This window comes from Anopheles maculipalpis, chromosome 3RL (assembly GCF_943734695.1).
Source record: "Anopheles maculipalpis chromosome 3RL, idAnoMacuDA_375_x, whole genome shotgun sequence".
Classification (NCBI taxonomy): Eukaryota; Metazoa; Arthropoda; class Insecta; order Diptera; family Culicidae; genus Anopheles; species Anopheles maculipalpis.
Window position 1 is genome coordinate 86,516,968 of NC_064872.1, and position 13,671 is coordinate 86,530,638.

The 13,671-nt window shown below is 46.1% G+C and overlaps 5 protein-coding genes across 5 annotated transcripts in view; 2 read left to right on the forward strand and 3 right to left on the reverse strand.

Moving 5' to 3' along the window:
* The window catches only part of LOC126563470 (acireductone dioxygenase), a 568,562-nt gene that overhangs the window by 455,400 nt on the left and 99,491 nt on the right, over nt 1-13,671 (forward strand). The gene's annotated exons all lie outside the window — the stretch shown is intronic.
* Nucleotides 1-13,671, reverse strand: part of LOC126562373 (26S proteasome non-ATPase regulatory subunit 4) — a 363,835-nt gene that overhangs the window by 78,737 nt on the left and 271,427 nt on the right. The window lies entirely within an intron of this gene.
* Nucleotides 4,420-10,161, reverse strand: LOC126562229 (WD repeat, SAM and U-box domain-containing protein 1-like). The gene is made up of 8 exons (XM_050218675.1): nt 10,058-10,161; nt 8,729-8,843; nt 5,738-5,937; nt 5,552-5,673; nt 5,392-5,481; nt 5,077-5,314; nt 4,685-5,016; nt 4,420-4,600 (listed from the first exon to the last, which is right to left on the reverse strand). Exons 1-8 carry the CDS (start codon nt 10,159-10,161, stop codon nt 4,425-4,427), a joined length of 1,377 nt encoding a protein of 458 aa, XP_050074632.1. The 3' UTR covers nt 4,420-4,424.
* LOC126561705 (anaphase-promoting complex subunit 5) lies at nt 6,454-8,700 on the forward strand. Its single transcript, XM_050218010.1, has one exon. It carries the CDS (start codon nt 6,454-6,456, stop codon nt 8,698-8,700), a length of 2,247 nt encoding a protein of 748 aa, XP_050073967.1.
* Nucleotides 11,432-13,379, reverse strand: LOC126561996 (aspartate--tRNA ligase, cytoplasmic). The gene is made up of 4 exons (XM_050218396.1): nt 13,248-13,379; nt 12,368-13,106; nt 12,074-12,308; nt 11,432-11,981 (listed from the first exon to the last, which is right to left on the reverse strand). The coding sequence occupies exons 1-4, from the start codon at nt 13,350-13,352 to the stop codon at nt 11,435-11,437; spliced, it is 1,626 nt and encodes a 541-aa protein (XP_050074353.1). The 5' UTR covers nt 13,353-13,379; the 3' UTR covers nt 11,432-11,434.

Here is a 13,671-nt window from a genome sequence, read left to right on the forward strand (position 1 = left end):
GGCTGCTACACATTTACTCCATAAAACCAGCTTAATCAGCTGCAGTGGCAGTTTCAGACCCTTCCAAGGGCTTGTCTGTCGTTCAAGGTACATGCAAAAGATCTCATATACGAAAAGACCTTGCCGTTAAGGGTTCCTCGTAGTTGAATGAGATCAAATTTTGATCTAGACAGAATTGGGAATGGAATCTCTACCGTAGCAAGGGTTAAGTAGCATTATAACTAGATTAATCATCAAGCCAATAAGAAGACGAAGTGTGATGGTTCTTCCTCTCGTGTTTTGTTCTTCCACACTCGATTTTGATTAGAACCTGCAACACTCCAAAATTTTGAGCCATCTGCCATCGATCATCTTCTAAGCTTATGTGATATATTAGAGAGTTTTGGACCAATTTCATCTGTGTCTAGCTGTGGATCTACCTTCAAGTTTTGCATCGAACCACCTCATTCCTCAAAACCACCCCCTTGCAATTACTGTAACTAAAGACGATCGATCAATTTTCTAGATAAAGCTTTGTAGTTGATTCTAAAAAGCTATTGCTCATCACCTCGACAGGCGCCAGCAGACGGCCCGTATTATTTTTTGGAGCAAAGAGACAATTGATGTTCGTTGTTCCCTGTAGTTCACCGTGCGACACACCGGACCGTACAGCTTGCCAGGGCTCGCGTTCTGAAAGCAACACAACCGGTGCACCGGAAGCTGCCAGCGTGTTGAGTATGTCTTCATAGATACGAGGGTGCACAAAATTAGATTGCTACGGCAAAGTAGAACAGCAAACAAAAGTTCACCGTTCCACCGATCCATGGGTGATAATGGTGCGATCATGTGGCGACATGGGGCTGGTCCGCGTGCCGCGTGTATGATGGAATTAAAATGAAATTACCCATTCGCTCGCTAAGCTGGGGCATGATTTATCATAACGCCCCCACCACGGCTAGTGTCATATCAAATGTAAAACGATCCCGAAATAAAGTTAAACAACAATACGAACGTTATCCAGTTAGCTGCAGTAATGTAGACGAGAGGGTGGTCATAGGATTGGATAGCTGCGCCAGTCGTATCTTTCTTCGGAAGCTTCATCATTTTTTCAGACACCATGGCCTCGGTGACAGGTGACTCGTTGGTCCCTTACCACTGGACTGCCTGGTAGGTAAGAAAGAGACGATTCTGGCACACATTAAGCAAACCGTGTTAACATATTAGACAAACAGTGACCCTACACCAACCACTCTCCGTATACCGTACCGGTGCGCAGAGAGAAGCTGGCCGAACCTGTCCACAGCGTAAAGCTCAACTGCGACTTTACCATTGGGGCGTACATTACGATGGGGTTTTTTTTAGAGTGTAGGACAAAGTGTTCCACACGTTCCCTGTTCCTGCTCGCCCTAACCATCCGATACCTCGACCGGGATTAGATCCAAGCAATGTCCTGCAGCGGCGGCAGCATCCGATCGTTGAAGATCACTGTTTGTTTTGTCCAAAAAATCAATATTTCTCTTTCGGGTGCTGTGTTTTTAGGTTGTTTTCCGTTTCCTTTTCTCTTCTTTTTTGGTCATTTGGGTATGTAGGGAGGTTTTTTCGAAAATGCCTTGAGCACGCAAGCATAATAAGCGAAGAACAAATGGCGGTGGGGCCAAAAGGTGTGAAGTTGCCGAGACATTGCGTATCAGACACACGGGGAGGACAAGGGAGGCATACCACCAACACATGCATTACTCTAGTACTTAGGTATAAACGTGTTCACTTCTACTACGGAACATTGTCTAAAAATTAAACTTCTGCTTCATCCATTACTACAGTACAAGCACCTAGAATTATAGCTCTTTTAAGGATTCAACCCCTTTAACCTCCCCAAAAGAAAATATTGTACAATTTGTTGCAACCGCCTTTATTATCTCTGGCCCTGCACGAAATTTGATCCCATTTCCACCAGAAGATACTAGCCTGCGTTGTAAGCTAACAGAGACCGAAAGCCCAACACACCTAACAGCAATAAAACAATCCAATGGATGCATGTATTTGCATAGATAACGCCATTTTCTCAAATGGGACCCTCTGGGCCGAGATCTTCGAGATCGGTCCACCGGTTACTGCAGGGTGCTTTAGGTGTTGGTTTGCTCTTGTTTCCCCCCTCCATCCTCGTCTTTCCACGCAGTTGTGTGTGTCATCTCCGGACGAAACGATCGTCAGACAGATCACACAACTTCTGCCTTGTTTAGTGCAACCTTCCTCTAGGCTAGACTGAAGCTAGAAAAGGTGCGCTGGCATGAGCGAGATACAGCATTTCGTCTCCTCATCGGTAGAAAAAAAGCTTACCGTATGTACCAGTGGAGGCATCAGTGTGTAAGTGCCGCATAGAACGATATCTTATCAATTATCACATATTTGCTCTTCCCTCGCACACATAATACCCAAAACTCCGGCTTCCCTAGGATGGTACCACATGATGACGTGAACACCTTGCTACCTTGCCCTGTGCACAAGAAGGCGAGCCAATGTGTGTGTGTTGGGGGGAGTGTGGGGGGAAGATGGGGCACACAGCAAGTGGTTCCACTGGTACCAGTCGCTAAAGCCTCGCAAGCACGTTACGGCCGCATTCGGAAGGCTATAGGAAGCTATCGCACCGGCACGTCAGCTCATTTCGTGTCGAAACGTGGTCGTAGCCACACCACCCGGTCGAAGGATCGTTACTAACGTTTGTGGTTGTGGTCTCGGAGCGGTCCGGCAGCAAAAAAAACGGTGGAAGGGACGTTGGGGTTGTCCCCCATCGCCGGCACTGTGGCATTCATCATTGGAAGCCGGTTTGGATTGATAGGCTACCCACCAGTATCATCTCCTCAGTTGTGTACAGTCGGTCGGTCGGGGACAGCCAAAGCTCTTCTGCCTCGAAAAAGCTGCCGTATGGTGCCCCCGGGTTTGTTCGGTTTGTTAGGTAAATATTGGACCAGCAAAAGAGTTGGCGAGGACGAAACTCCATCATCGGCCGTTTGCTCGGTACGGCACTGAAGGGCGCTGCCCAAAGTCTTTTACCATCGACGACGTGGTGTGCGACAAGCATTCGTTCCCGTTCGATTGTTTGTGTCAACAATTATGGTTGCACACACGAGATCGGTTCGGTTGCGATGACTCGGGCACCGTCTCAACAGTACGTTGCCATTCCTACACCTGTCTGGTGGTTCCAAGTGGTAGAGAAGAATCCTCTTGTTTTTCTCTCCGATGACGTAAGGATGGATGGAGATCTCTCTAGATCTGAAGCCCAAGTTCTGCGCAATTTTCAAGTCATCCGAGCGATGACACGTACGTACCCTGTGATACGACTGTGTGGTGTTGCTGCTTGATTATCGACCGGCTCATAATCGAATATGAAAATAAAGAGAGCTATCCGTCGACAGTAGGGATATAATTCACTGTCATGGAATTGCTCTCTTTATGTACAATTCGATATTCAACGAGTGTGGCAAACCACATGGCGTCATGAACCGAACAAAAAAAAAAAAAATCACCCCTCATGTGACCGAAGTGACAAAGTCGGGGTCGGGAAGTTCCAGTGCAAGTGATCAAACTTTTTTGAGTATTAAATTAGGCACAAAACCCTCAGACTGCTTGATGACCTTCATTTTATTTGCGACCGCATCTCAGAACACGTGTTGCCAGACCTGTCCTGTCCATCAGCCAGCATCTTCTTCGGACGTATTTAGTGGGCGACTTTGTGTAGAGCGCAATTTTTAAAACGTATAATATTTTTATTAACTGGTTCAGGTTAACAAGAGCTTTGCAGGCACTTAAAACATCGCATTACAATAGTAACATTGTAGGGCTGTATTGAGAAAAATGGCTTCAAAAAATCCGCTACCCGAAGCAAAATGGTGGGTGGGAGGGAGCGCTCTTATCGGAGTGTGTGCAGCAGTTGTTTTCTAATACAGCGAGACCGAGGAAAGTACCATGATTTAGCACGTCGAAAAGTACACGGAACCAATACTACGCCTTCTGACGATCAGGGGTTATTCGCTATATCAGGTGCGCGTGTGTTCCGAGTTCGAGTGCGTTTTGTGTGTGTGTATTCGCTGCGTACGTGTTGGAGAGTTAGATTGTTACGTGGCGCAATAATATAGCTCTTCTATCACATCATCTTATCGCTACACCGTGCGGCACCTGTGTGCAAAAAAAAAAACGGGAACAACGCCTACGGTTATCGATTTGCTTTACATTAACGCAATGCTGTTGTACATAGATAATGGCGATAAAAAAAAAAACAAGAGAATAGCGCAGATAACAGTAGCGAAAGAGGCCAACCATCTCAAGTAAAGCAGTAGTATGAGCGTGTAGCAATATTTAAAAAAATTATTTTTTGGAGTCACAGTATGTACAAGAAAAGGCACTGAAGTGTTTTGCACTGCGGGCTGCAGCCCGAGAGGAGTGTGTGATCAGTTTACATCACCCGCATCAGTCTCGAGGGACCGCATGTAATCCTCAATCTGCTGCTTAAGCTTCCCATTTTCCACCAGCTCGTCCGTAGACAATTCCAGGTTGGTCATCGGCGAAACAGCTTTCTCGCGGGAAAACCATTCCTTGATTGCGGATCGTTCGTACGTGAAACCGTCTAGAATGAATTTCCAGTTTTAAAGACACAATAAAATATTTTCGAAACAAAACCACTCAATATGCTCTTCTTGAACGCAATTACCTTCCGCATACACAGGATCCTTCATCAGCTCATGCGTGATCGGACAGATAAACTCGATCGGAATGTCAGCCGTCTTCGCAGCGAGCGAGAACAACAGCGAGCGTATGCCGGTAATGTGCGAGCTTAAGCTTAACCTGCTCGTTAGATCCCACACCACCACCGTCCGATCGTTCGAACCGGATGCAACCACCGACGAATCGCTGTTGATGGCCAAACAATTCACGTACCGCGAATGTTCCGACAGCGTCTTCAGACACGTGCCCTGCTGGTTCCAGATTTTGATTGTTTTATCGAGGCTGCAGGAAAATAGCAGCGTGCCAGTCGGATTAAACCTACAAAAGCATTCGCTCGTTAGCGTTGAGATTAAAAAAAAACAGCATTGTGAACCTTACCGTACGCAAGTTACAGAGCTACCGTGGGCCGATATCGTTTGTACGCAGCTAGCATTCATGACCTCAGTACTGTAGATGGTCGATTGTCCGGCAAAGTGTTCCTGGGGGCTGGTCGGTATGAGTCGCGAGCGACGACTACGATTAATGTTATTTGGCATGAAGAAGATTCTCCAGATTTTGATGTAATGATCGGTACCGCACGTAGCGACGGTGTAGATCAACGAACATTTGTCGGTAGCTGATGGAAGTACACGAAAGGATTAAAGTTTAAAGATGTTCGAAAAAAAAACAGAATAGTTGCACAATTTATCTTACGATCGATATGAACTATTTTGCAAAAGTCTGCTGATAGTACCCCCATATCATGGGCAGCATCGATCGAGCAGTCCGCCGATGAGAGATCACCTAAAAGCATTTGATCGTGGTCTAAATTATAATGTCAAACTTTTGCACTCCTCATCGTAGCTCGACTTACCAGCAAAGTCATTCCTTACCGCATACAGTCTCACATTGCCAAGCGTACATGCCGTCAGCAGAATGTCCGAATCACTAGAAAAAGCGATAGTATGCACGGCCTCATCGTGAACTTTTACATGGCTGTGAAAGATCAATATTTCAGCGTGAGCTGTCTTGAAGCTTGAAAATCTTCCCCAAAACGTACCACTTTAGACTTTTATCCTGTCCCCAGATGCAAACAGAACCATTATCGTCCGAACTGACGATGGTGGACCCGTTGGGACTGAAAATGCAAGCACGAATTGCTTCACCGGCTTGTTGATTGATCACGTTGGAAATTTCTCCATTGCTCAGATTCCACAGTATGACCGTGCCATCGACTGAAGCGGATGCTAGCACAGCACCCTGCGAGGGGAAGGAACGTAAAATCAACGAAATTCAAATTCAAATCAAATTAGCACGTGTGCTGCAGTTTGCCGCCAAATCAAACGTCAAATTTGACAGATACTTAATGAGATCGTTTGTCATGTTTTGGGGACCCTTTTTGAGAACAAATTTTGTAGAAAGCAAGCTCTAAATAATATGAAGTGTAAATTTGATGAATGAGTAAAAAGATTTTAGAAAAAACAAAAGGTAAAACTATCAAAATATTGCTCTACACTCATTTCGGTTGCATACCCCTGACTAGCTGTCAAGAAAAGGCGACGCGCTAAACGTCACAACAATGAACAAAACACCGCTGTTTCTACAACGCAACAAAACGCGTCTACCGGGCCAGTTTATTGCTACAGTTTCGTGTCCTTCTAGAAGCCATGTCGCGGGCTTAACCAGTGGCCATGTACAGGAATAATTCAATCCTGCTAATAATGCAATCCTGCTGTATCTTCACATCAAGCGTTTAATTCACCACCATCAATCATCATGAGCAAAAAAGATTCGGACAATGTGTGCTTCTGGCTGCCGAACCAAACGGCCGGCAAGATGGATGTATTGACGCCTCACAAAATGATCGTCGTGTTTCTTATCCAGGAGTATCTGCGCCTCAAGAAAACGGTCGCCGATGGTGTTACGCGTGAGCAACCGCACCAAATCGAAGTGACAGCCGGCGATCGGAAGCGGTTCTGTTTGCTGCTGCTAAAGCTGATCCAGTACCCCGATCTACCGTACAAGGATCTGTACGGTTTGTTGCTGTCGCCGGTGTACGGTGTACATCCGGTACATTTGGAAGAGTTTAAGAAGCTGATGAAGCTGCTGAAAACGGTCGGCATTGATGGAATGTTCGATCTGTACCATGAAATCGACAAGCTGATCGTGGACAATACGGCCAGCTTCCAAATCGGTATCGTTGGGCTATATCTGCGCAAAGTGTTCGTCACGATGGACCGGATGAGCTTTCACGAGATGAAGGATCTGTACCTCGCTACCGTCGCCTACTACGATAAGGGAATGCACGCAATCCGGCTCGATCCATGCCCGGACGCAAGTTACGATTGTGAAAGTTTGAAACAAACGCAAAACCAATACACCCCTATCGAACCATCGGACCATGGGCAGCTATCGGCCAAATGGTCCGTCAAACAGTCGGAACTGTTCATTGCGCAACAAAGCGCCCTGCTGAAGGAGAACGAAGCGAAAGCACTACCATCGAAAGAGCTACAGAAGCGGCTGAACGAAATTATTCGCGATCGACCGCACTGTTCGCAGGCGTACTTTCTCACCTACATGAACCATATGCGGGTGCGTGAATTTTTCGGTTCCGTTGACGCACTGCATCGTGTGTTCGATCGGAATCCATCGGCCGGTGCGCCACCATCTGCTTCGACGGTTACGGCGGAAGGCAAAGAGTATCAGTACCCGAGTCTGAATCTTGCCATACTGCACGCTGAGTTTGGCCACACAATGTTGGCCCGCACTTGCTTGCGGGAATGCATAATGCTTGCGCAGGAAAATGGTGATACAATTTGCCTACAGCTAGCGCACGCCTGGCTGTCCCATCTGGAAGGGAACACAATGCCACTGCCGGATAAAAACACGAGGGAAAGTTTGTTTCACGCGACGGCACTGCGTATCCTTTCATATCTGCGGCAGGGGTCTTTTACTGGCGAATCACCCTCGAAACTATTCGGACTGCTAATGATAAACGATCTTCTCAACTCTCAACGATCGATGATGGACCTTGTGGCGGCAGGGATTGCCGAACGGACCGCACTCTGGACCGTGTACGGCAAGCACGAGCAGGCCTCCTTATGTGCTCAGCTCTTGCTAAACGTCGATCTGAAATCGCTCGGTAAAACGTACAACGGGAACGGCATCTGTCAGGTGCTTTGTTCGCTGGTCGTACGCTTGGCCCATTTGGGTGAGTTTGGACACGCGCTCGTCGTTCTAGAGCACACAAAGCAACGCTTGCGGCGCTATCCACAGCCGCGCGAAGTGAATGTGGCAAATCACTACTGTAACGCGCTGAGGGCCATCTACCGTGGCCGTTGGGAGGAAGCAAAGGCCGAAAGCATGTACCTACATTCGTACGATTCTACACTGGGAAAGCTTCTGTTAGCTTACATCGCACTGGCAAAGCAAGACTTTATTACGGCAGAGCACACTCTCGCCCGATTAACGAACGAAGAGTTGGAACCGCTTACGCGCATCCGTGCGATGATTCTTTCCGCAAACGTGTACCTCCACTATGGGGATATGAACGCAATCAACGAGCTAAAAAACGCTCTACTGTACGCCCAAAAGTATCACCTTCAGTACGAGGAAGCTTTGGTAAATATGCACATTGCGTACGTACTGCTGGTGCATTTGGATGCCCCAAAACAAGCGTTCCTATCGCTCAAAGACGGTCTAGAAACCATACTGGCAAATGGCCCGATTTACGATCGTGCACGGGCACTGTTTCTGTTCGCCCGGATACTGGTCGAGATGGAGCAACATTCGCCGGTTGGCAAGCGGCTGCAGCAACTCGGTACGCTTTTACCCACGTTTGAGGAAGCGATCGAAATGTTTGAAAAGCTAGAATGCTACAAGGCGAAGGATGTGTACGTGTATCTGGCAACGGCGTACAACGAGCTAGGTTCGTACGAGGATCGCAACCGTTACTCATACCGGTATCGGTTGCTGGAGGAACAGTATCCAACCGAGCGTCAATATTTGAATGTGTTTCTTTAAATGCGGAGAAGAAGAAAATACAAAGTACCTTTGGCGACACGCATACACTCGTCACTCCGTACCGGTGGCCGAGCAGGGGTGAGAATGGTTCCTCCTGGAAGCCACTACCGGCCACCCAACGCCAAACGCGTACCGTTTTGTCACTGTAAGCGAGAGAAAAATAAATTAAATCCATTAGGAATGAGAAGAAATTGTCACGAGAGAAATTAATTCAACGCAAAAGGGAGACAACAACAGTTGTGGGACGACAAACAAATGGCCCCCGGGCTCCCCCTGGTGAAGGCAATCACATCGACTACAACATTGGCGCTAATGAATGGGTAATGTATTGCTGATGGAGTACATGCAACTCAATCTATAATTTATCGCCGGTAAAGGGTGTTCATGTTCATGGGTGGCGCTCAGAAATAGATCGCAATTTAACACTAGAACGACCAAGATTAGGATAGTGCCACCAGTCAAAATGAGTCGAGTTCTATCGAATTGTTATTTTTTAAAACATTAATCATGTACTTTGTTTCCAACATAAAACAGTTTTATTCATCATCGTAATGTAAGGAATCGCTGCAAGAAAAATAATTATCTAAAAACAGTCCAATAGACTTATAGAAAGGTGGGCAAAGTACGAAAGAGAATAATGAATAAAAATATGCTTTACGCATATTTATTTATAAACAAAATGCATTGTTTTATTTTATTCTTTGTTTTGATAATATGAATTGTTTTGGTTGTAGAGGTACCATTCATAGGCTGGATTATCGACTTAAATGTACTGTTTCTTCACAACAAATGGGCGGATCGATAATAAAATTTAGAATATTATTATGATTTGAAGATTAAAAACCAGTCAAAATGACTGGTAGTCCAGTCTAATGTTAAAGGATTTGTTTCAGATTTTTTTGTGAAGAACTATCAATATCCATCTTTTTGTTAGAACACGATAACAAAAAGCAAATGAAATGATCATACTATCAGCAACTAATTAGTAAATCAACCCTGAAATGCAAGGGAACCCATCATGAGAGTATGATAATTAAAACCGAACAAATAGTGGCAAAAGCATCGCTCGCTCCCTCACTACTCATTGGCACACTTGCCACTCAATGGCGGGAAAAATGGCATTTTTATCGATTGGCAGCGTTGGAAAAGCGAATGATGAATAATTAAACCGACGCCCGGTGCTTCTCATCAAGCGATCGATCCTCGGAGTGCATATCATTCATATTCAAATGCACGTGCATGTGTGTATGTGTGTGTGTGTGTGCATAGTTTTCAAGCATCCCCAGTCTAATGGGAAGGTAAAAATAATTGTGCACTCTCTAATGCATAATGATCGATCCGTGTTTATGTGTCTTACCTTGACCCTGTCACCAGCAGCGAATTTCCGAAAAAATCCAGCGACGTTACATCGCTCGTGTGAGCAGTTAACTTTTGAAGAATGGTGGTCTTTGCAGCACTCATGATTTAAAGGTGTCCCCCACCGTGTGGAGCAAAAATTGTCTTCCGTTTTCGTATCACAAGAGACTTCAGATGACGCTACACTGGTTTTGTTGCCCTATCTTATCATATTAACAATTGCAAATACTGAACGCAAATAGCAACGACTTTGATAATACGGCAACTAAAGCTTTTGACACTGTTTGACACTGCCCTGCCCCGGTACATCCGGTTCGCACAAGCTCGCGGCCGGTTATGCTACGAGGACGAGGATTCTACGGTGCATCCTGCTCTGCCAGGAGGTTTTGTTTTGATTAAGAAGCTTCACCACTCCCTTCGGTTGTGTCGCACAGAAGCCTTATCACACACGTATGGTTTTGCATAAGTGTGTGGGACAAATGCCGTACATATTAGTGTTGTGCGTACTGAATAAGAGTGAGTGAGTGATTTAAATCTTTCTTATGAATGATTTACATAAACTCCACACAAAAAGAGTTTTTATAACTCTTTTTAGATCGCCAAGAGTGTGTTTACACTCTGTTAGGAATCAATATTATCAAACTCGCTCCAAAAGAGTTAGCAGTCGCCAGAGGGATTCGAAAGGCAAAGATTTTTTTAAAACTCTTAGGATTTGAAACAGTCTTAATATAACGAGTCCCAAAACAGTTCTTATAAAAATTAAATCCCAGTAGAACGTGAGTAAGAGTTAATTCGTTGAAAAGAGTTGTTATACTCATCACTAGTACATCTGTGCGTCTCGGCGTTAATAATCAACTGTGCGCTTACCCATACTTGCGTAATGTAATAGCCCTGTATTACAATGTGTCACCAGACAGACGTTGTTGTAATGGGCGCACCTGTTGTTTGTGGCGTCCTTGTTGGATGTTTTTCTCCTACTTAAAAGCTTTCGTGTTGAACACTACTAATACAATCACTCAGCTGGTCACCATGTACGTACGTGTATGTGTGTGACACGTGTTAGTAAATCAGGACAATTTTACTTTCCAAACCAAAGCATGCGCTGTGCTTTCGGATTGTTTTGAAAAATCTTTACCACTACCCAGACCTACTACGATGTAGTGTTTTTCATTACCACTTTTTTTTATTCCCAAATGATTATTCGTGTCTTCTCCTTATCTTTCCAGCCAATCGAACCCATTCTCAGTCAGTTTTGAATTATTATCAGCGAAACAGCGCGCGTGTCTTTTTCTTTTCCTGTTAAGTAGCGGCAAACGCGTTCCAAATTCGCTTTTTTGCTTCTTGTGCGCTGCTTGTCGTTCGATCTCAGAGGCCCAATCTAAGGTGTTATTCGCTTCGGGTCACGCGGGAACATGGACGTTTTGCGAATATTGTCCAACCCGAGGTAAAGCATAACGACACGCTCCATACCGATACCACCTCCGGCGTGCGGAGGACACCCATACCGGAATGCGTCAATGTAGGCGGCAATCTTCGACAGATCGATACCGTGCAGTTTGGCTCGCTCGATCAGATACTCGGGATCGTGTATTCGCTGCGCGCCGGACAGAATTTCCTCGCCCCGCATAAACATGTCGTACGAGTTGGAGTACTTGACGTTTGCCGGATCGGGCATGGTGTAGAAGGGACGTACGGCCAGCGGGAACTTGTCCAGGATGTAGAAATCGGTATCGTACTTTGCCTTTACTAACCGGCCAAGCAATTTTTCGCTGGGAGTTGATAGATCTTCCTCGTCGTCCATTTGCACGCCAGCCTCGCGCAGCATCGCGACGGCTTGGGCAAATTCCAGCTTTAGCGGTGGCTCGAGAAACTTGAACGGCTCCACATTATACTGCTGTCCTACGGCAGCAATTTCTTTCGCATAGCTGTAGGAAGGTATTAGATTCGCGTTAGCAAAAACAAAAAAAAAACATGATGTTAAAGTAGGGATTTAAGGACCCCGGGTGTTGATACTTACTTGTCGCGCAATCCTTTAAACATTTCCGTAAAAGTGTTGCCTATCGTATCAACCACTTCATGGTAGTGGTACTTGAAGGCCATCTCCAAATCCAACCCCACGAACTCGGTCAAGTGCCGGTGAGTGTTGGAATCTTCCGCCCGGAAGACGGCACCCACGGTAAACACCTTGTCGAAGTCGGCTGCAATCGCCATCTGCTTGTACAGCTGGGGAGACTGTGCCAAGTAGGCAGAATCTGTAAATGGAAAATCAATGGAAAATCGGCTTTCCACTCTGCTTCTTCCACGAACTTACCTTTAAAATAGCTAACCGTAAACACGTTCGCACCACCTTCGCTGGCCGCCGAGATAATTTTCGGCGTGTGTATTTCCGTAAATCCTTGTGCGGTTAGCACATCACGGAACAGCTTACACACACCCGCCTCCAACCGAAAGATGGCCTGATTGGCCGGTGTACGCAGATCGAGCACACGATTATCCAGCCGGGTGTCCTGATTGACGCGAATCTTGAGCGCTTCCGGATCGTCCGACTTTTCCGACCTCGATGCATCCTCAATCTGTAGCGGCAGCTGTGCCTTTGCGGCCGATAGCAAAAACAGTTCCAGCACGTGCAGTTCGAGCGTCTGCTCCGTGCACGATTCGATGCGCTGTTCAACCGGCACCACCTTCGCTTTCAGATCGATTATACTTTCGCGTGGAATGCTGCCGGAAAATTTAACCATCTGCTTCGAGATGTGTTCGTTGACGGCCAGCAAACACTGCACGGTACTGCTCTGCTGGCGCAACACCAAGAAGCACTGTTTGCCCTTACAACGCGACGTATGTACACGGCCGCGTACCCACACCTGGGCATCCTTCTTGCACTGGGACAGATCGGACACCTTAACGAACACCCGTTCAGCGTATTTTTCAGCGCTCTGGATCATCTTCATCGTTCCATACCGGCCCTCCGAATGGTCAACACCGTCTGCTCCAGTATCGTCATTTCCTGGTCCACCAGCCGCAGCAGCAGCGGCCGCCTTATGTTCAGCTTTCTACAACAAAACAAAAAAAAAAAAAGAGACAATCTTTACATGCGCACTAGTTGTTATCATGCTTCAGTTCCCTGATGCAATACTTGCATCATGTTCCAGTGATAACTTTTTTTTGGCACCGGTTCAAAACAAAACACTTACCTTGGCCGCTTTCACCGCATCCTTTGCTGCCTTTTTTGCGGCTTTCTTCGATGATTCTTCCGCACCGGTACCGACCGGTTCTTCCTTAATCGTCTCAGTAACCATTGCTGCTGCTCACAGGTACGTGCGATAGGTTACCGTCTGTAACGTAGGCGATGATGATGACGATTGTTGATGATGATGCCAAAAGAGAATTCAAGTGCACAAACACATTCAATTAGAGCAAGTACGCGAATAGAACGCGGCTATGCGTCATTGCGTCGACCAGGAAGAGTTTTACGGATCTAACTCTAAGCTTGCATAATAATGTATGCTTTATCTTATCCTTTCTCCAATATAAATGGGGAGGGTTACAGTTTAATGGTAATTGTGGTTTGAAACAAATAAGAGCGATCTTCCTTCATTCCCGCTTATCGCACCGTGC

Coding starts and splice junctions, on each gene's coding strand:
- LOC126561705 (XM_050218010.1), top strand. CDS start 6,454: ATGAGCAAAAAAGATTCGGACAATGTGTGCTTCTGGCTGCCGAACCAA.
- LOC126562229 (XM_050218675.1), bottom strand. CDS start 10,161: ATGAGTGCTGCAAAGACCACCATTCTTCAAAAGTTAACTGCTCACACG. Junction 5,938..8,728: donor GTGTATGCGTGTCGCCAAAG/GTACTTTGTATT, acceptor TTCCCCTCGCAG/GGTGCTGTGCTAGCATCCGC. Junction 5,482..5,551: donor GGTAAGGAATGACTTTGCTG/GTAAGTCGAGCT, acceptor AAATGCTTTTAG/GTGATCTCTCATCGGCGGAC.
- LOC126561996 (XM_050218396.1), bottom strand. CDS start 13,352: ATGGTTACTGAGACGATTAAGGAAGAACCGGTCGGTACCGGTGCGGAA. Junction 13,107..13,247: donor ATGCGGTGAAAGCGGCCAAG/GTAAGTGTTTTG, acceptor GTTTTGTTGTAG/AAAGCTGAACATAAGGCGGC. Junction 12,309..12,367: donor TACGGTTAGCTATTTTAAAG/GTAAGTTCGTGG, acceptor TTCCATTTACAG/ATTCTGCCTACTTGGCACAG.